Source organism: Pelophylax lessonae, assembly GCF_965119305.1.
Source record: "Pelophylax lessonae genome assembly, chromosome: 2".
Classification (NCBI taxonomy): Eukaryota; Metazoa; Chordata; class Amphibia; order Anura; family Ranidae; genus Pelophylax; species Pelophylax lessonae.
Window position 1 is genome coordinate 318,166,163 of NC_138769.1, and position 23,399 is coordinate 318,189,561.

The 23,399-nt window shown below is 42.1% G+C and overlaps 1 protein-coding gene across 1 annotated transcript in view; it reads left to right on the top strand.

Annotated features, from left to right (window-relative positions):
• LOC309548091 (uromodulin-like) overlaps positions 1–23,399 on the top strand; it is a gene marked incomplete at both ends in the record, with an annotated part of 64,027 nt that overhangs the window by 18,779 nt on the left and 21,849 nt on the right. The window contains 2 exons of the mRNA XM_082248055.1: positions 12,113–12,267; positions 15,500–15,748. Of these exons, the coding sequence (XP_082104181.1) occupies positions 12,113–12,267; positions 15,500–15,748 (404 nt within the window). The remainder of the gene's footprint in view (positions 1–12,112; positions 12,268–15,499; positions 15,749–23,399) is intronic.

A 23,399-nucleotide genomic window follows, 5' to 3' on the forward strand; every position in this document is an offset into this window, starting at 1 on the left:
CTGGGGTCTCCTGCTATTGTCTGTTTAATAAGGTGTTCTGTGTTTATACGTAGGATAATGTGTAATGTCTTTTGTTTTAGCCTTGTTGCCGACAGTCTGGTCATACAGACTGGTATAAGTGCTGAGTTAATTAACATGTTAATTATAACATTGTCTGTGTGTGGATTCCCATTCACCTATTTTTTTCTGTTCAGGTGGCTAGTTATTTAGCTCAGGTTATTTTTGTTTCTGTATACAATTTCATCTTCATATGATAATCTAATCAGGCTCACTTGACCGGGGGAGGTATATATTCTGTGTGAGTTTGTTCTATAAACAGTTCCAGATCTTATACAAACTATTCTCGGCTAGTCTTGTATATTGAGGCTAATATCTGATATCTATGTTCAAGACTGAAGGAAGCGGTATACTAATGGAAGCACATAAGCACACTGTGGGTCAGTTCCGTTACATTGGTGGCAAGCGGTGGAATGCGTCTTGCAGTCTGGGGCATCCAAACCACCACCGGGATCAAAGATTGGGATAGCAGACTTTGGTCAGAGATATGGACCTGGCATCAGAGTTCTAGGGGCTGTTGTGGATTGCCCTTTCACTAATCCCCAGGACTTTGTCTGTGGATTAAATCCTGTAGATCAGGCAGCAGATTCGGGTGGAGGTCTGGATTGGAGTCTTCCAGGCCACTGGTATACACCAGGGCAGGTGCTTTCCAATCTCAGAGCAACGGACCTTTGACCAACGGAAGTTGCAGATGCCATTCCTGGGAGAGCAGCCCCAGGAGCAATGGGTGTCCCAGTTGGACAGGCTGATCCAGCAAGAGATAGAGCTGGACAGTCGATATGGGGCTCTGCAATGGCACGCAGAGCAGGAATATATAGGAAAGTCAACAGAATGCTCTCGAGGGATATGACTGTGGCGCCACTGGATTGCTGTGGGAGAGCCTTACAGATGTGTTTGTGTTTGCTGATGAAGGGGAACCTACTCTTGAGGACCTGCGAGATTACAGAGGGGATATGCTCGGTCTTGCAGGGGTCTCAGAGCCCAAACCTGATCTGGAATGCTTGCTAAGGAAAGAACAGCATCTGGAAAGGGCATATGGGGAACTGCTAGAACACATTCAGCAGCATGTCCCAGAATCGGCAGCGGAAACTCCAGAGATTGCCATCCCCAAAGCTAAAGTGCCGACAACAGGGTAGGCCCCTGCTAACCACTGCCCAGCACCAATAACATCTTCTGGGTTCCACGGACAGGAGATGGTGAACCTCTTTCCCCAGACACCAGTTCCAGAGACTGGGGGTTCAATAGACTTTTCTGCTGAGGAGGAACAACCTGGTGAGCCTCCAGCAGAAGAGCTGGCATCAGGACCAAACATCCCTGAGCTCTGCCCAACACCAACAGCAACTTTAGCCACCCTGAGAGAAGAGGCAGTCAGCCTTTTTGCTACACCACTGAGAGGGACATGGAATTTTCTGCCAGCAGCATTGGTGGAGTAACAAGAAACTTCTCCAGCTGAAGCGCTGACAACTGCTGAAGCGCTGACAACTGGACAGAGGGTCCAAGACCTTTTCCCCACACCTGCAACAGTTCCGAAAGCCCAGGGTGAGAAGGTGGCAGCCACTCCCCAGCTGCAAATCAGGATCCAGGGGCGACAAAGGAGAGGAGGTTGTCGTCCTCCCGCCCCAACAGAAAGCCAGAGTGGAGGAAACTGTCTTCCCTCCCCAGCCAGGATCTGTGCACCTGGGAGACGGTATCAGAGAAAGATTGTCCCAACAGCCAGATGAGGGTAAGGAAGATGGAGCAACCAATTCCCCAGAGTGCTGCTAGCCTCTGCCCTCAACTAACAAATGAGGGATTTCCTGAGAAAGTGGATGGGACTACAGTCTCCACCTGTATACCCCAGAGATGCTGGGCAGTCGGCCCAGATCCCCAAAAGCATGACAAAGTGAGCACAGCCACCCTGTCTTCTCTCCAGCGGCTGAAAGGACTCCAGGTTAATGGGCCAGTCTACACTTTTCCCCAGCGGCTGTTATGTTCTATGAGAGCGGCAGAGGTTGGCTGGGTAAGTAATGCTCTGTTGGAGACAATTATTTTGGGTTACGGTGTGGGTATGGGCATTGGGGCACTGGAACAACGGACTAACTTCAAAGTCAACCCATCTGGGGTCTTCTCCTGTGTCATTCTTCTTCCAAAAGGGGAGAGATGTGACGGGAGTCACTCTGGTTGGGGGCCCATGGAATCCAGCTTACCTTAGAGAGTTTGGGAAATCCCTGTCTAAGCTTCCCAGGTTCTTCTTATGTGTAAGTCACCCTGTGTCTATTAGGGGTGAAATGATGGACAACTACCTAATGAACACTGAGAATATGGTTTGGATTACTTCAAACGGGACCGTAATATTTATACACAATATCCCTCAAGAAATCTATGATACATTAATTCCACTGTATCAGAATGATGAAACATTGTATGAGCTTTGCCTTATAGACTTTTGTAGGTCGGAGACGGACAGTCTGCTACTGGGGTCTCCTGATATTGTCTGTTTAATAAGGTGTTCTGTGTTTATATGTAGGATAATGTGTAATGTCCTTTGTTTTAGCCTTGTTGTCGGCAGTCTGGTCATCCAGAGTTAATTAGCATGTTAGTTATAACATTGTCTATGTGTGGATTCCCATTCACCTATTGTTTCTGTCCAGATGGCTAGTTAATTAGCTCAGGTTAATTATGTTTCTGTATACAATTTCATCTGCATATGATAATGTAATCAGGCTCACTTGACCTGGTGGGTATGTGGGGTGGTGGGAGGAACTTTTCATCTTTTCTCCTTTGCTGATAATCTTTATTTGTATGGTCAATTTATTAACAAACTGCTTATCGTAAGGCAGGGGACTCTGATGCAACCTTCAACAGTTTTTGCATTACGTCAACAATAGCGAATTAAACCTTAAAAGGATAGTTAACCTTCACAAAAAAAAACAGCCTATGCAGGTAAGGGATGTTTTTAGATTAAAACAAACTGTGCAGCTCTGACTAAAGATGAATAATACCCTTGCTATAGGTGTAGGCCATTGACATGCCTTATTAAGCCTGACTGGAATACTCCCAGGACATTGCTAAGTACTCCCAGGACATTGCTGAGTGAGGCCTAGTCATCACGTCTCACCTCCACCATCACAGGAGTGAGCTCTTTCTCTGATTCAATCCCCTCATGTACTCTTTCTCTCCCTCTGATGCTGTAGCTCTGAGCTCAGCATTTGAGAGCTCACTCCTGTGATGGTGGAGATGAGCAGTGATGACTAGGCCTCACTTCGCAACGTCCTGGGAGTACTTAGCAACATCCTGGGAGTATTCCAATCAGGTTTCATATGGTATGTAAATGGCCTAAGGGCATCTTCCAACCTTTGTCGGAGCTGCACGGTTTGTTTTTATCTACAGAAGCCCCTTATCTGCATAGGCAGTTTTGTGGTAAAGGTGAACTATCCCTTTAAATTCACATGTGAGTTAGGTGTGAACACTTTAAATTTTGTGGATGCCATTCTACAGGGCGATTGTGAAACTGGGTCTATTATTGCTAAAATTTACGGGAAGCCTTGTGCAGGTAACGCTACCTTACTAGCCAGTAGTTGCCACTCTACTCACACCATAAGATCAATTCCAACAGGGGAATTAATTATAACAAGAAGGAACTGTTCCACAAAGGACAACTATCTCTCTGAATGTAAAAACATTATGATGAGATTTAAACAGAGGGAATATTCAGAATGGTCCATTCATAGAGGCTATAATATTGCTTCTGCTAGACACAGGTCTGAATTATTGAGGGATGGTTACAATAGGTCAGGTACATATTCATCTTTAAAGAATGCTTATAAGCATTAAAAAGATGCATGAGTCACCTACTTTGCAGAATACAATCAGATTGTTAAAATAAATCTTCCTGTCCTTTTTCTAAATCACTCCATTGTATCTAGAGGCTGTTGTTTTCCCAGCTATAGAGCGCCTACCTTAGCTTCCCTCCTATCCCCCCCCCCCCCCCCCGGTATTTTTCTAGCCATAATCTCAATATCATATGGCATTGGGTTGCATCACTTGGGATCATTTCATTTTGATGTGGTCACAATACATGCAGGTAGTTAGTAAAAGATTAGCAAGACCGTCACATCTCTTACCACGTGACAACAATTTCCCATTAGACAATATATCAGCTGTGGTACTAATTTACCAGTTGCCATAAAGAATATGTGGGTTACACCACTTGTCCTCTACATACTAGGATAGGGGAACAATATTGTGATACGGTCAATACAAATGCTAAAAATATTTTAAATGTGTCTAAACATATTAGAACTGTCCACAGTGGTCAAATGCCTTCTTTTGTTTTTTTTTTTTATAGTATTGAGAGAGTATCCTTACCAGATAGAGGAGGAGACAGATATCATAGGCTTTTAGAAAGGGTGGTTTGGAGAATTCATAAACTACAAACCCATGCACCACACAATCTTAACTATCGCTGGAATGTTGACCTATAGCTCAAAAGAACCACTCCTTTTCAGTCTGTCTGTCTGTGAAGTGTTCCATATTAAATTGCTACTTACTTGTGTATGTAGATTGCTATTTTTCATCAGTGGTATATACACTCATCGGCCACTTTATTAGGTACACCTTGCTAGTACCAGATTGGACCCCCTTTTGCTTTTAGAACTGCCTTCATTCTTCGAGGCATAGATTCAACAAGGTGTTGGAAACATTCCTCAGAGATTTTGGTCCATATTGACATGATAGCATCACGCAGTTCCTGCAGATTTGTCAGCTGCACACCCATGATGTTAATCTTCTGTTCCACCACATTCCAAAGGTGCTCTATTGGATTAAGATCTGATTAATATGGAGACCACTGGAGTACAGGGAACTCATTGTCATGTTCAAGAAATCAGTGGTGAGATGATTTGAGCTTTGTGACATGGGGCATTATCCTGCTGGAAGTAGCCATCAGAAGATGGGTACACAGTAGTCATAAGGGATGGACATGGCCAGCAACAATATTCAGGTAGGCTTTGGCGTTTAAACAATGCTCACTTGGTACCAAGGGACCCAAAGTGTGCCTAAAAATATCCCCCACACCAATATACCACCAGCCTAAACCGTTGATACTGTTTAAAGCAAGATGGATTCATGCTTTCATGTTGTTTATGCCAAATTCTGAACCTACTATCTGAATGTTGCAGCTGAAATCGAAAATTCATCAGACCAGGCAACGCTTTTCCAGTCTTTTATTGTCCAATTTTGGGGAGCCTGTGTGAACTGTAGCTTCAGTTTCCTGTTCTTAGCTGACAGGAGTGGCACCCCCCCCCCCCCCCCCCAATTTAGGCTTAGTTTATATCTAGGCTTTTTCGGGCAATTTTCTACTTAACCACTTTACAACCGTAGGATTTTGCTGTCTTCCGTCCAGACCACTTTTTGTGCTTCGGCACTGTGCGACTTTAACTGACAATTGTGCGGTCATGCAATGTGGTACCCAAACGAAATTTACGTCCTTTTTTTCCCACAAACAGAGCTTTCTTTTGGTGGTATTTGATCACCTCTGCGCTTTTTATTTTTTGCGATATTAATAAAAAAAGAGCGAAAATTTTGCAAAGAAATGACATTTTCAACTTTGTCTTTTAAAAAATATCCAATATACTCAATTTATGTCATTTTTTTTGGCCAAAATATATTTAGCTACATGTCTTTGACAAAAAAAAATTCAATGAGCGTATTTTTATTGGTTTGCACAAAAGTTATAGCGTCTACAAACTATGGTGTAAATACTGAAATTTTACGCAGCTTTAATTTCTGACTGCCTATCTCAATTCATGAAGTGCTAAAATGGCAGGGCAGTACAAGACCCCCCCAAATTACCACTTTTTGGAAAGTAGACATCCTAAGGAATGTTCTGAGAGGCATGTTGAGCTCATTGAATATTAAATTTTTTTGTCACAGGTGTTTGAAAAATGAATAAAAAAAAAATTTTTTTTTTTTTTAACACAAAGTTGTCACTAAAAGATATATTTCTCACACATGCCATGGGTATATGTGTAATTACACCCCAAAATATATTTTGCTGCTTCTCCTGAGTACAGGGATACCACATATGTGAGACTTTTTGGGAGCCTAGCTGTGTACGGGACCCCGAAAATCAATCTCCATCTTTAGGTTTTCTAATGGCGTAAATTTTTGATTTTACTCCTCACTACCCAACACTGTGACAGGGAAGTGAAGGGGTTAAACTGGGGGAGATCAAGGGGTTAAACCTTTATAGAGGATAGATGGCGGGTGGCCTAAACCTATTCGGGCCTAGCGCAAGCGCAAATTAGGGTCACCAGTGACACTAAATACAGTGATCAGTAGTTATCTGATATACTGTATATATTAGTGCACTGTTTTATATGGAGTGAAGGGGTTAACTGGGGAAGATCAAGCGGTTAAAAGTTTATTAGGGAATAGGTGGCGGGTGCCCTAACCCTATATGGGCTTAGCGCAAGCGCAAATTAGGGTCACTAGTGACACTAAATACAGTGATCAGTATTTACCTATATACTGTATTTAGTGCACAGAGTAATAGGTAGTGAAGGGGTTAACTGGGGCTGATCAAGGGGTAAAAACTTTATTAGGGGATAGGTGGCGGGTACCCTAACCCTATTTGGGCCTAACGCAGGCGCAAACTACGCTCACAAGTGACACTTATACAGTGATCAGTAAAATATCTGTATACCACTGTATATAGTGTTCACTGTGAGGGGTTTGGGGGTGATCAGGGGGTGATCAGAGGTGATGAAGGGGTTAAATGTGCCTATGTGAGGTGTGTCAGTGTAGTGTTGGTGGAAACTCACGTTTTTGGTGTGTCTCTGTCTCTCTCCTGGAACCGAAAGGACTCCAGAAGGGACAGTGACATCACTTCCCCTGTCTGTGTTTACATTACACAGACAGGGGACAGATTGCCATTGGTGGGGACCGATCTACAGACACTGACCAAAAATCATTGGTCAGTATCTGATGATTGATCGGTTCCCTACCGAATGCCATCGGGATCGGGACCCGCGGCGCGCGGGAGCGCGCTCTGGAGCCGCGATCGCGCATCACGTTAATACTACGTGGCTGAGCGGTATCGTGCCGCACTGCCGCAGTAGTATTACCGCGCGCGGTCCTAAAGTGGTTAAAGCCTGAACTCTAAAAACGCCCAACAAGACAAATCCCATTCATTCCAATGGCCCCTATTCACATCTGAGCATTCTGTCCCCTTAATCAAAACGTCCGGTCCGTCGCTGTGGTTATCATTGTATGAATTTATGCATTATTTGGCAGATTTAGAAAACAGGGAGGATATTTCTTATAATGCATTGCAAAGTTACACAAACCACTTGGTGTGTTGCAGCCCCACTCATTGCCAATGGCACCTCAATTCAAAAGTACAGTAGATGCTAATGACCCTTTGTTGCTATAAAAATGTTCTGCAATACCAGCTTTTGCTGTGTTGTGGTATGTTGACAGCCCAACATACTGAAGCAGGACAATGAAGACCTCTTGATCCCCATAGGGAAAGAGAGCCTTGACTGATGGGGACATGGCTAGGAGGTGGGAGGTATCCTTAAGATAGCAAAGTCACAGGGGCCTGAGGTTAGGAAAAGGCTGCCCACATGCTGGGCCTTTTTTGGAAAAAGCATGGTGAGAAGAGCTGCCCACCCGCCCGCTACCCATTGGATGGTACGTCACAGCTTAGTGGTGGTTTTTTGACCTTGGCAGTATTTGAAGTTGCAGTAATGGGCTATGCCCTTAATTGGAAATTGGAAGTTGGATGTCTGTCACACACTTATGTTTAGAATAGGCCCCTTTTGGAATTGCCTTGTTAATGTTAAAACGTGCTCACAGTACAACTGTGACTGGCACTGGTTTAAAGTATGTTCTGTTGGATATTAAATAAAGCTGTGGCCTTGCCCCTTTCCAACTCAATGGTTGCATGTGTGTTTTGTTATATGGGACAAGGGGGTGGTTTTATTATGTTAGTAGTTTGGTTTGCTTGGGCCTATGCATCTCATCGGTCAAGAGGTGATCATCTGGCTGCTGTGCAAAGAGCATGCTGTGAGGTGGAGAGAGCAGAGTGACAAGAGGTAAAATCACCAGCTTCTCCTTTCACTGTCCCATCACAGGGTGAGGGGAGGGAAGGAAACCTATATTTAAAGGAAAGCAGCAGCAGAAACAAATGAATGTCTCCACCCCTGGCAGACAGGATTGGCTGTGTGGCAAAGCTGTGTAAAATTCAGGACTGGAAAAACAAATGCAAATCCTTTTGGCAGGTACAATAGTTCCTAAATATGTATTTCTTCTGTGTATTTAGCTGTTTCCTAGAGTCTAGCTTTAAACCCTTCCCAACAGCTGTCTGTGGCCGTTTCAACGGATTTTGATGTTGGGAGGCAAAAGCGGCTTCCTAACCACTTGATCACTTTGACTGGTTCCTACGGCAGTCATGTGATTGGAAACCTGTCCCGCTGGCTCCTGATCAGAAGAAGTGACCAAGAGAGCATGCACACAACCTCAGACTATTATCAAAGCATATGTGCAATAAAGCCCACTTATCCTGCTACTGCATATATGTCTTACACAGTCATGATGATGTTAACCACTTCAGCCCTGAAAGGTTTACCCCCTTCACGACCAGGCCATTTTTTTGTGAATCGGCACTGCGTTATTTTAACTGACAATTTCATGGTTGTGCGACGCTGTTCCCAAATAAAATGTATGTGCTTTTCCCCCCACAAATAGAGCTTTCTTTGGTGTTATTTGATCACCTATGCGGTGAAAGAAAAAAAAAAACTACAATTTTGGAAAAAAAAAAAAAACAATATTTTTTTACTTTATTCTATGAAACATACCCAATAAAAATATGTAAAAATCTAATTTCTTCATCAATTTAGGCCAATATGTATTCTGCTACATATCTTTGGTAGAAAAAAATCCCAATAGGCGTATATTGATTGGTTTGCGCAAAAGTTATGGCGTCTAAAAACTATGGGATATATTTATTGAATTTTTATTTATTTATATTTTTTACTAGTAATGGCAGCAATCAGCATTTTTTAGCGGGACTGCGACATTGCGGTGGACAGATCTGACACTAAGTGGCACTTTTTGGGGACCAGTGACACTAATACAGTGATCAGTATGCACTGTCACTGTACTAATGACACTAGCAGGGAAGGGGGTAACATCAGGGGCAACCAAAGGGTTAAGTGTGCTCCTAGGGAGTGTTTTCTAATTATGTGGGGATGCTGGGGAAGACAGAGATCCGTGTACATAGACAGACTGCCATTCTGCCTCTCCTAAGAACGATCACTGGGTGCCAACGAACATTGTGTCCGCCAGACCCGTTGATTGGCTTCCTCTGTGTCCAATGACAGTGAGAGCGGGTCACCCGCAGCACGTACGTGCATCCCAGAAATATTGCATGAAATCATGTACAGGTATGTGAATTCATGCAGGAGAACCGCCCTGCCACAGTATATCTGCGTGGGGTGGTCCATAAGAGGTTAAAGTAACCCCCAACCCTAACACTAACCTAATCCTTTACACATTATCCTTCCTCAACCTAAAGTTATACTGCTAAAGCTTAGCAGTCCCACCACTGTTATACTAGACACATGACAGAAGAAACCTACTTGAAGTTAGAGTTCCAGCCTCAAAGCGAAAATTTGACATCCACTTGTGCTAAGTAACCTGAAAAAGAATTGGATAATCATAATTTTTTTTTTTTGCTTTACTTACCTTGTTTTTGAAGAAAATATACTTACCTTCCTTTCACTTCCTCCCTCAGCGGCCGCGGCCCGCGCTGTGACTTCCTGCTTGCATTGACTTCTGGGAGCTGAACGTCATCGCTCCCAGGAGTCAATGAGCCGGCACCGGCCCCGCTCGTCACTTCCAGTGGAGGCGCGTCATTCCCTGCTGCATGCCCAGAAGCTGTGCAGGGATGCCGCGCCTGCATCGGAAGTGACGAGCTGGGCCGGTGCAGGGCATTCTGGGACTCCAACGTCACCAAAGAGGACACTGAAGAGGACGCTCTGGCTTCATCTGCCCACACCTGAGATGGCAGCGCTGGACAAGACATTTTTAACCACTTACCGACCGCCCGGTACGTCACTAGCCTGTATCTGGCTTGTGAGCCAATAGCGGGCGAGCGCGCGCCCGCCCAGGCTCGTTCCCTAAAAAGGCAGTGCGTGTGACCGCCGGTCACTCGCGATCGTTCGCCGGGAAGGGAGAAAGGCAGGCGGCTAATGTAAACAAGCCGCCTGTCATTCTCCCCTGTGTAAAAATGGAGATCAGACGGTTCTACTATGTAGGACCGTTGATCTCTGTTTTTACAATAGTAGACATGTCCCATCACAGTTAGAAACACACCCCTAGGACACACTTAACCCCTCCCTCTCCAATACAGTTAACCCCTTCCCTGCCAGTGTCATTTTTACAGTAACAGTGCATATGTATAGCACTGATTACTGCAGTAATGTCACTGGTAACCCCAAAAGTGTCAAAAATGTCAGTCAAGGGTCCGATCTGTCTGCCGCAATGTCGCAGTCCCGCAAAAAAAATTGCAGATCGCCGGCATTACTCGTTAAAAAAAAACACCAAAAATTACAAAAATCTTTCCCTTTGTTAGTAAACGCGATAACTTTTGCGCAAACCAATCAAAATACGCTTTTTGTGATTTTTTTTTACCAAACATATGTAGCATAAAACAAATTGGCCGAAAATGTTAAAAAATTTTGATTTTTACATTTTTTGGGGGGAATTTCATATAAAAAAATGTGAAAAATATTGTTATTTTTGCAAAATTTACGCTCTTTTTTTGTTTATAGCACATGATCAAAAAATCGCACAGGTGATCAAATACCACCAAAAGAAAGCTCTGTTTGTGGGAAAAAAAGTACGTCAAATTCGTTTAGCTACAGCGTCGCACGACCGCGCAATTGACCGCAAAAAATCGCAAAAAAAAACCCTGGTCAGGAAGGGGGTAAAATCTTCCGGGGCTTAAGTGGTTAAGGTAAGTATTTCTTCTAAAAGTTAAGTGAACCCGGGGACAGTTCAGAGGCTATCATTGCTGAAATGCACCAACCCTGACTGTTCCGGGGGTATTTTTATAAATAAAAAAATTTTGAGGCTGGAACTCCGCTTTAACCTCCCTGGTGGTATGATTCTTTCCGATTTTAGGAGCTGAAAGCGTAACCATTATTTTGTATGTAATTTATAAGAATGAGCAGCCCAAACCAACTATTTTCATATGATTTTTTTTTTACTGTGCGTTCTTCTTTATAACATCTCGGGTATGATAAAGTTTGAAACACAAAATCATAAATTATAATATAATAAATAACTATAAATAAGTTAAAGTATGTATGTATATATATATATATATATATATATATATATATATATAGACTGTATATATACATATATATATACACTGTATATATACATATATATATATATATACACACTTATACAAGTATTATATATATATAATACCACACACAACAGACATATATATATATATATATATATATACATACAACAGCAACAGAGAAACCTCTGGACAGCAGCATTGTCAGTCTGGGGGGGGGGGGGGGGGTTAGTGTTAGATGTACTAGCAGGTTTACATGGACTAACAAGTTGAAGCTGAACTCCAGCTAAACCTTTATAAGCAGCTACAGAAACAAAAATGTCCTTTTCAGAAAAAGGTTTTACAAAAATAGTCAATCAGTAGTAAATGGTTTGTCTCAACCCTGTAACTGCTACATCTGGAGGACAGCTTATTTTGAAAAAAAAAAAATAACAACAGACTTACATGCCAGATCATCGGGTGAAAAAAAAAAAAATAAAGTGTTGAAAAAAGGAAACAAATGCAGCCATAAAATAAATGTTTGCTTTTGGGTTTAATACTACTTTAAAATTTACATAGCATTTATCTTTCAAAAAAAATCATCAGCTGAAAGCCTTACCCAAGAGGATAATAATACATTTGTGTACAGTCGTTAAATTGTTTAGAAAGTATAGTGATGCAGATGTTTAACAAATCTGAATACTTCTCTTTTTCCAGATCAATGAAAGTTATGTAACTTTTTCCAATGTACTGAAGATTTTCGCAACATCATCAAATATAATAACTAGAAACAATGTTTCTGTGACAGTTAGCTGCACGTTTCCCTTGAATTATACCGTTAGTCTAAACACCACTCTCAAGCCAAAACTCACGTGAGTGTTATCCACATGCCTTTGTTACAATGATCTTAAGATAATGGTGTGTAAGTATGCAATTAGAACATGTTTAATAAACCAAATCTTAAGTAGCTCTATTGGCAGGAAATAAAATGTAATGGTCATCATTTGGCATAATCAAATATAAGAACACTTAGGGACTGCTGTTATAACTCTCAACTGTCCCTCATTGAAGGAATTGTCCCTCTTTTGGAACCAAATCCCTCAGTCCCTTCAGTTTTTCCTCTTTTTGGTACGATATATATAGACCCAGGGCCGGCCCTACCATGGGTCCCACTGGGTCCGTTGGACCCAGGCAGCACTTGGAGAGGGACAGCAAATTGACTCCCAACATTTTTTTTACAGCAGTTTTGTGTGTCATCAGTTTGTGGTGTATTACGGGCGGCATTTCCCCATCTCATACTGCCGCCCGTAGTGCAAACTGATGAGTATGAGGAGGCGGAGTGTCTGCTCTGGAGAACGTCTCTCGTGTGATTGTGATGTGCGCAATGACGTCAGACATCAGTGCACTCCATCTCAGGCAGGGCAGACTGGATCTTCTAGGGCGGTGAACACGCCAGACACAGGAGTGACTGAAGACAGACAGTGGGTGTTTGGTGGACCAGTACGGTGGTGAGTTATGGAAAAAAGATAACAGTATACATAATATTATCTAAAGGGTATATTTATACAAAATAATGGATGTGGGGGTCTTTTGTTGGGCGTTTTTTTTTTGGGGGGGGGGGCAGAATTTTTTTTTTTTGGACCCAGGCAGCACAATGTCTTGGGCCAGCCCTGCATTATTTAACTTTCAAAAAATGTTATACTGTACTAAAGCTTATACCAGACTCTACATTATTGCATTTGTTACTTTGAAAGAATATTATAAAAGAAAAGTAGTGGTGAAAAAAAAAAAAAACATGGGGGCTTAACCAGTCTTTCCTTTGCCTACATTCTGCTGAATCTCAACAAGCAGGGAGGCATGGGCTATCCATTACATAATGGCCAGAGATACAGTCGGCTGATGTCTAATATATTAGCATGAGCACCACGACTGCCATATTGTTTGTAATACAATTATCTCCTACGATTGTCAGCTCCATCTTTAATTTAAAAAAAGTACTACATTACATACCGCTGAAAATAAAGACAATTCAGTGTTTATTCTGAGCAATATCTTACTCATGTTTGTCCATATTCTTTACTAGAGCTAAAACATATGGTACAATTCCATTCTAAATTTTTAAAGAAGAATTCCAGGTATGGATATTTTTTACAGCTTGGACCAATGTAACAATGCATATACCATACCTGTGGGATCCCCCTGGAAACTGGAAATCAGTGTAGCAGACACAGCTACTACAGTGATCTCCACTAGCTCCTGGGTCCCAGGTTGCGTAGCTGGTCAGCCACTTGGCAAGGTCACAATTCAGAGATCGCTTTGCCCTTTTTCAATTAATGGAAAGCGCTCCTTGATTGGACAAGGTAGCGTGGCGGACCAGTGACATCATACTCTCCACCTCCTATGTTCACAAGGTAGCAGGCTAGCAGCTTAGCATTGGACTCGGAAGCTAGTGGGGATCACTGGAGTTGCAGTGCCTACTAGAGTGATTTCCAGCAGAGCAGTTTTTTGCAACCTTTTACCCTTGAAGTACCTTTGAAATCAAATTCATATCTTATGGAACCCCTGCTCAAACTAATTCACTAGGGCTCAGTGGGAAAATGGCCCTTAAATTGATGGTTAGAGAGAAGGGAGGCCCCTTACAGTAGTGGTAATGGCAACACCCTTGCAGACAGCTAAAAAGATTTCTCATGTTATGCAGCTGACTCTGCTGTTTGGCATTGGCCCCAGAACTATGCAGGCACCATCAAATGGGGGTCAGTTAGGTCAAGGAACCTAGCAACCTCTGGAACCTTAAAGTTCCGTGGAGACCTTGTTGAGAATGGATGTTCTTGAGGGATCACACAGGTATGGTATCCCACAAACAGAGCAGCCATCAGAAATTTTGGAGCCCCTTACACAGCTTTAGGCCTGGGCCTGGGACCCACTTTTATTTTAACACTCTTACAACTTAATATATGGAAGCAATATATATATATCCAGCAAAGATACATCCCCATACAGTATATTCAGCAGAGACATCCCAATACAGAAAAAATACGTCCCCATACATTTAGCAATGAGATAGCCCGATCCAGCAAAGTGACATCCCCATATAGTCAGCAAAGAGACACCTTAATCCAACAAAGATACATCCCAATCTAGCAAACAGGCATTCCTGTATATTCAACAAAGTGTCATCCCCATATATTCAGCAAAGATACATCCAAATCCAGCAAAAAGACAACCCCATATATTCAGCAAAGAGATATCCCAATCCAGCAAAGAGACAGCCCCATATATTCAGCAAAGAGACATCCCCATATATTCAGCAAAGAGACAGACCAATCCAGGAAAGAGACATCCCAATCCAGCAGTTACATCCCCATATATTCAGCAAAGAGACATCTCAATCCAGCAAAGAGACGTCTATATCCAGCAGAGACATCCCTATATATTCAGCAAAGACACATCCAAATCCAGCAAAGAGACATCCGTTCAGCTGCATTGGCTTACTCTGCAGCCACCCTGCTTTAGCAATTGCTAGTTACTACAGCAGCAACAACTCAGTCTCGTTTTTGGGGCCCAGGCGGCCGGGCCCCTCGGAACGCCTGGGCCCCCTACATGTGTATGGGCTGTCCCCCCTGATGGCGACCCTGCCCACAGGTATGGTTTATGCATAGTTACATATTTGATCTGGTTGAAAAAAGACACAAGTTCCTCCAGTTGAACCAAAAACACACACACACACACACATTACACTAGTCCAGTCTGGATCAATGTAACTCTGAAAAATACCCCCACCTGACATTCTTTTTTAAATGTTTATTGTTACTGTATTTTAAATGCATAATGAGCTGTGCTATGTATGTATTTATTTATGTACTATGTATTTATTTGTTTATGTATTTATGTATGTATTATGTATTTATTTATTTATGTATTTATTTTTTGTACTATGTATTTATTTTTGTACTATGTATTTATTTATTTATGTATTTATGTATGTATTATGTATTTATTTATTTATGCATTTATTTATGTACTATGTGTGTATTTACATATGTATACAAAATAGTAGTGCTGTTTAATGACCTCAGCTCTGTCTTTTATTTCTATGTTTTTCAGGACTGCACAATTAACTATACCTGGGGTATTCGGTGCCGTAACTGTACTCATGGCTCTTTACAAAGATGACACATTTACAGAACAAATTACTGACGCAAATTCAGATCTGTCAATTGACAGTTATGTTTATATAGGATTTAATATACCAAGTTTGCAAGCGAGCACATTCTCAATTAAAGTGATAAGTATACAAGCTTCTACACTAGAAACCGGTGGAGACAAATATAACCTGACTAATGGACCAGATGGGTATGCTGATATTGTATCATTTTTTTCTGTTCCAATCATTTTATTCTAACTCTGGGTAGCTAAAATGATGCTTAATCTGGAGTCAGTCTTAGAATCCTGTAGAGTGGTTATGGTGTTTAGGGTTCTGTACCTTCAGGGTTGAAAGCACCATCTGTGATCTATGAAGAAGAAACCTACATTCAAAGTAAAATAGTAACATATAGTATATTTGAGCTTTATAAAAGCCAAATGTGCATACTTTTAAAACAGAAAAAGTGGTACTCAGCAAACATTCACTGCATATGGCTCTTCCTGGTGCCTATTACATAATTAATCTGGTTGAAAAAGACTCACGTCCATCTAGTTCAACCAATAGAAGGGAAAAAAAGGATACAATCCTATATTCACAATCCCATACCCACAGTTAATCCAGAGGAAGGCAAAAAACCCCAAATAAGCATGATTCAATTTGCTCCAGCAGGGGAAAAAATTCCTTTCCTTATCCCCCAAGAGGCAATCGAATATTACCTAATCAATATTATATATAAATATTAGTATCCAGTTATATTATGTGTATCTAGGAAAGAATCCAGGCCTTTTTTACCCACTGAAAATACAAAGCAAAAAAGAGGGCGCACCAGCCTAGCGCATTACCTTTAGCGAGTTTATTTAGATAAAAATTAAAATCAGCTACTCACAAACAATCGTGAAATTCAGGCACATCAATTCCATACACCTGCCTCCTGCCAGAGGATCAACGTCTTTACTGGAAGCAGAGGGCTGACGCGTTTCGAGGCCGTTCCTCTTCCTCAGAGCCACTTTTTTACCCACTTGCTGACCAGCAACCATACTTATACTGCAGCAGGACAGCTCTGTCAAGCGCAACGACGTACCTGTACGTCATTTTGTGGCACAGCTAGTGGGGGGCACGCCCACGCGCTGATTGGCCACAGGGGGAGTCAATCAGTAGGTCCGGCGGCCACGATGTCCACCAGGCACCAGCGCTTGCTCACCGTGGAGACAAAACGGCAGTCTGCCGATGTAAACAACAATTTTTATTGGTGATGTTATATAGCAGAAAGTAAAAAATATTGTTTTTTGGTTTTTGTTTTTTTTTTTCAGAATTGTTGCTTGTTTTTTGTTTATAGTGAAAAAAATAATAGTCACAGAGGTGATAAAATACCACTAAAAGAAAGTTCTATTTGTGGGAAAAAAAGGACATCAATTTTATTTGGGTACATCATCGTACAACTGCACAGTTGTCAGTTAAAGTAACGCAGTGCCGTATCGCAAAAAATGCCCTGGTCATTAAGGGGGTAAAATCTTCCGGTCCAGAAGTGGTTAAAATATTCTACTGAGCTAGCCAGAACCAGCTCTTGAGGGAGTCTACTCCATATTTCCACAGCTCTTACTGTGAAGAAGCCTTTCTGTATTTAGAGATGAAATCTCTTTTCCTCTAGATGTAAAGAGTGCTGCCTTGTCCTCTGATGACCTGAAAGTGAATAAACTCTACACCAAATTAACTCTATGGATCACTTATGTATTTATACATGTTGATCATATCCCCCTTAATCTCCTCTTCTTATGGGAGAATACATTCAGTTCTCCTCATATTTCCTCATAGCTGAGCTCCTCCATACCCTTTTATCAGTTTGGTTGCCCTTCTCTGCACTTTCTCCAGTTCCCTGATATCCTTTTTAAGAACTGGTGCCCAAAACTGAACTGCATATTCCAGATGAGGTCTTACTAATGATTTGTGCAGGGGAAAAATTATATCTCTCTCTCTCTCTCTCTCTGGAGTCCTTGTCCTTAATAATACAATAAAGAATTTTGCTCTCTTTGGAAACGGCAGCTTGGCCTTGCATGCTATAATTAAGCTTATGATCCACCAGAAAACCCAAATCCTTCTCCACCATAGATTCCCCCATATGTTTTGTGCATATGTTTTAACCACCTCGCTATAGCCAAATGACAGCTACAGCGCTGTTGTCTAGTTCCAGGAGAGTTCCATATGATATCCTCCCAGAACCATGCTCCCGCTGTGGCATGCACCCGGCATGCTCTGTGATCATGATCTCTTTCAGACACAGTTGGTCACAGATGGGAGTAAAGAGCCAATCACAGTGTCTCTTTACCATGTGATTAGCTGTGTCCAATCACAGCTCATCAAGATGTAAACACACTTGCCAGTTCCTGGCATTCCTTTCCTCACGCTGTCACTGGCTAGTGTGAGAGGGGACATCTGCACCGATAATCAGGGCACTGATCATCAGTGTAGCCCCAAAAGTGCCCATCAGTTCTGCCTATTAGTGCCCATCAGTGATTACAATCAGTGCCCATCAGTGCTGCCAATCAGTGCTCATCAGTGCCACCTATAAGTACCCATCAGTGCTGCCTATCAGTGCCTATCAATGCTGCCCATCAGTGCCTTTCAGTGCTGCCTATTAGTGTCCATCAGTGCCATCTATCAGTGCCCATTGATGCCACCTATCAGCTCCCATGAGTGCTGCATATTAGTGCAGCCTCATCAGTGCCCACCAGTACAGTCTCTCAGTGCCGTCTGTCAGTGCCCATCCACCTCATTAGTGCCCAACAGTGCTGCCTCACCAGTGCGGCCTATCAGCGGCTATCAATGCTGCCTGTTAGTACCCATCAGTGCAGCCTCATCAGTGTACCTGAGTGAAGGAGAAAAATTACATGTTTACAAAAAACGAAGAAAACTTTTTTCATTTCTTTAGCAAAAAAAAAAAAAAAAAAAAAACAGCAGTGATTAAATAGCACCAAAAGAAAGCTCTGTTTGGGGGGGGGGGGGGGGGGATAATAAATTTGGGTAATTTGGGTACAGTGTCACATGGCTGTGCGATTGTCATTCAAACTCTGACAGCGCTGAAAGCTGAAAATTGGCTTGGGCAGGAAGGGGGTGAAAGTGCCCAGTAGGCAAGTGGTTAATATACAGTAAATGATTCACCACTGTGCTTTAAAAATATGTATTTTCTTGAGATATTATGCAACCTTTATGTGGTATACGCATGGAAATTGTATATTATGTGATTACTTTTATTACATTTTCATTTCATTTTTTATATATTACAGAATTTTCATATATACAGTGCCTTTAAAAAATATTCATACCCTTTGAAAGTTTCTACATTTTGTCATGTTACAACCAAAAACGTAAATGTATTTTATTGGGATTTTATGTGATAGACCAACACAAAGTGGCACATAATTGTGAAGTGGAAGGAAAATGATAAACGGTTTTCAAATTTCAAACCTTCTTCCGCATGTTTGCTGTGTCCCCCACATGGCTTCTCGCAAAACGCAAACAGGACTTCTTATGGCTTTCTTTCAGCAATGGCTTTCTTCTTGCCACTCTTCCATAAAGGCCAGATTATTGGAATGCATGACTTATAGTTGTCCTGTGGACAGATTCTCCCACCTGAGCTGTGGATCTCTGCAGCTCCTCCAGAGTTACCATGGGCCTCTTGGCTGCTATTCTGATTAATTCTCTCCTTGCCCGACCCTTGTCAGTTTAGGTGGATGGCCATGTCTTGGTAGGTTTGCAGTTGTGCCATATTCTTTCCATTTTCAGATGATGGATTAAACAGTGCTCCGTGAGATGTTCAAAGCTTGGGATATTTTTTAGAACCTAATCCTGCTTTAAACTTCTCCACAACTTTATCCCCGACCTGTGTGGTGTGTTCCTTGGCCTTCATGATGCTGTTTATTCAAATAGGTTCTCTGACAAACCTTCTGAGGGCTTCACAGAACAACTGTATTTATACTGGGAATAAATTACATACATGTGGACTCTATTTCCTAATAAAGTGACTTCTGAAGGCAATTGGTTCCACTAGATTTTAGTTAGGGGTATCAAAGTAAAGGGGGGCTGAATACAAATGCACACCACACTTTTCAGATATTTATTTGTAAAAAAAAATTGAAACCCATTTATCATTTTCCTTCCACTTCACAATTATGTGCCACTTTGTGTTGGTCTATCACCTAAAATGCCAATAAAATACATTTACGTTTTTGGTTGTAACATGACAAAATGGGGTATGAATACTTTTTCAAGGCACTGTATAATAGTTACTATTCTTTTAAACATAAAAAAAAAAAATTCTATAGCTGAACTGATGTTACATTGATATGTATCTATTGGTATTTTTTAAGAATATAATATATGTTTTAGAGAGTTGTATAGGTGAATCAACTATAATACATAAAATTGTATACATCGAGACATAATTCGAAGCACACCGAAAAAATTGATTTTGGGTTTACGGCACTTCAATGGAGATTTATAGAACAGAGAATAGGAAAGTGATTTAACATTTAAAAATTAAACAGTTTGAAAGAAACATGCAATTAATGTAAGTGATGTAAGTGATTTAATTAATGAAATAATAAGGAGCAATGAAAACATTAAAACCAAGTGTTTGTAAAGGAAAAAGTTAAAAGAAAAAAAAAAAACAAACATGTTATACTTCGCAAACAAACAGAAGATTTCCAAGCACACTTACCAGCCAGCTTGCAAAACAACAAATTGGCCCTGTCTAAGGCCCCTTTCACACAGGTGGACGGGCATTCAGATCCGCCTGTCCGTTTTTTTTGGCGGATCTGAACGGTCCCCCCATGCATCTCTATGGGGCATTGGATGTCCGCGGAGACATGTCCGCTGACATCCGATCCGATCCATCAAATCTGGACAGATGGAAACCCTATTTTCCATCCGTCCAGCGGATCGGATGGGGTCGGATGAGAATGGACAGATGGTCCGTTGCCATCCGATTCCCCCATACAGAACAGCGGGGACCTGACAGCTCTGTCTCCGCACACAGCACGGAGACACAGCTGCCATCCACCTGCTCAGCGGGGGATCGGCGGATCGACCCCACACTGAGATAAACGGAGTTCACCGACGGACCGGAATGTGTGAAAGGGGCCTAATAGTTTACATTAAAAACAGAGAGTTTTGTTTGCACACATTTGCAAATCCATGCGTAAGCTGCAGTGCCCTTGTCTAAGGACCTCTGTATATACTGCGGTCCTAACTCTAAAATTTACAGAGCCTCCATAGTAGGAGCACACACAGTATATCAATGGATAAGCAGAGGGCAGGTGTGCCTGGAGGGAGCCCACTACTCCTTAAAAGCACACATGTGACACCCAGGAATAGCACAATGGCAGTGAAGGCATCCATTGCATCCCTGCACCCAATTCATCCAACTGTACAAATGGCAAATGGCAAATGGCAACCCCTCAACCTATAACGTGGGCAGGACAGTGGTGTAGTGGTTAGCACTTTCACCTAGCAGCAAGAGGGTCGCTGGTTCGAATCCCAATCACGACACTACCTGCCTGGAGTTTGCATGTTCTCCCTGTGCCTGCGTGGGTTTCCTCCGGATACTCCGGTTTCCTCCCACACTCCAAAGACATGCTGGTAGGTTAATTGGATCCTGTATAAAATTGGCCCTACTATGTATGTATAAATGTGAGTTAGGGACCTTAGATTGTACGCTCCTTGAGGGCAGGGACTGATGTGAATGTGTAATGTATATGTAAAGCACTGCGTAAATTGACAGCGCTATACAAGTAGCTGAAATAAATAAATAAATAACTAGCCTTTGCAGTAAGGTGCACATGGAAAGGCAATGTACATTGCAAACAAAAACAAAAAGATTTCAGAGTACACTTACCAGCCAGTCTGCAAAACAAGTTGGCCAGTTGGCTCTGTCTAACAGTTTGCTGGAAAATAAGGGCAGATTTGTTTTGGTCATTTTTGTTTGCTTTTTTTTTTACATGCATTGCCCTTCCATGTGCACCTTGCTGCAAATGCCAGCTACAGTTTGGGGTGGTTGTCATTTTTTTGATCAGTTGGTCAAATTGGGTGCAGGGACACACTGGATGCCTTCACTGCCATTATGCTATTGCTGGGCATCATCATCACAAGTGCACGTTCACCCCCCCTCTTCGTCTGAGATATATCACAGGTCCCAGAAGACCGCAAGGCTTCTCAGCTGGTTTCCCTTAGTTAAGATACAAGCGCTAGAGACCCAAAGCCAATTGAAGAATCGGCTTGGGCGAGGACAGCGCTGGATCCCTGGACAGGTAAGTGTCCTTATATTAAAAGTCAGCAGTTACAGTATTTGTAATAGTATGGGAATCCCCCACAAGTTGGAAAAACAAATGTGAAAATTAAGTTGCTGCCTTCCTTAACCACTTTAGCCCCGCTCACATGGAGGCTACTGCGGCAAAGTGCCGCGATCCCGTCCAGCGACGTAGACCTACGTCGCTGGACTCCGCCCCTTGTGGGCGGCGCTCGCGCGCCGCTGGAGGCTCGCTCCCGCTGTGTTCATTCACAGCAGGAGTCGGGCCAGGGGAGGAGCAGCGGCGATTGCCGCTGCTCTGCCCCGATCGTCGGGGATCGAGTCTGGAGATCCGCCCGCTGTGTGTAAACACAGCGGGCGGATCTCCATAGTGACAGGGACTGACAGATCGGAGTGTTCAGCATAGCTGGACATCCGATCTGTCCTTCTGTCACACAGTCACCTCCCCCCCCACATGTCAGTAAGCACCAGGCATACATTAACCCCTCCCTCTCCAATAAAATTAACCCCTTCCCTGCCAGTGTCATTTTTACAGTAACAGTGCATATATATAGCACTGATTACTGTAGAAATGTCACTGGTACCCCCAAAAGTGTCAAAAATGTCAGTCAAGGGTCCGATCTGTCCGCCGCAATGTCGCAGTCCCGCAAAAAAAATCGCAGATCACCGCCATTACGCGTTAAAAAAAAAACACCAAAAATGACAGAAATCTTTCCCTTAGTTAGTAAACGCAATAACTTTTGCGCAAACCAATCAAAATACGCTTATTGCGATTTTTTTTTACTAAACATAGGTAGCATAAAACAAATTGGCCAAGAATTTAAAAAAAATTTGATTTTCACACTTTTTTGGGGGGAATTTCATATAAAAAAATGTGAAAAATATTGTTATTTTTTCAAAATAAACGCTCTTTTTTTGTTTATAGCGCAAAAAGTAAAAATCGCACAGGTGATCAAATACCACCAAAAGAAAGCTCTGTTGGTGGGAAAAAAAGGACGTAAATTTCGTTTGGGTACGGCGTCGCACGACCGCGCAATTGTCAGTTAAAGTCGCACAGCGCAGAATCGCAAAAAGTGGCCTGGACGGAAGACAGCAAAATCCTCCGGTGGTAAAGTGGTTAAATACTTCTCACCAAGGTGTGAAGTATGAGATTGAAATATTAGTGGTAAAAGGATGGTGGCGCTACTTCTAATGTGGACTGGTCTATGAGATATATGTAGTTGAACCTGTATATATATATGATTATACACTTGTACACGATAACTGTATCTTATATACTAAGATATAACTATAAATAGTGAAAAAATACATTAAAGTGCTGGTGACCATCCTGGTTTTTGCACATAAGCACTTTGAAAGAGCAACGTGGCTGATTGCATTTCACAGCATACAGCAAAAGCACTTTGGCTTTGGACAAAAGGACTATTAATAATTTATCACCATTGGTTTTGATATTCACAATTTATTTATTATATTTGTTTAAACTATATGCTGCACATAGCACCAGAGCACTTTATAATTTTATAACTTTATTTATGTATTCATTTATTTCATGGATT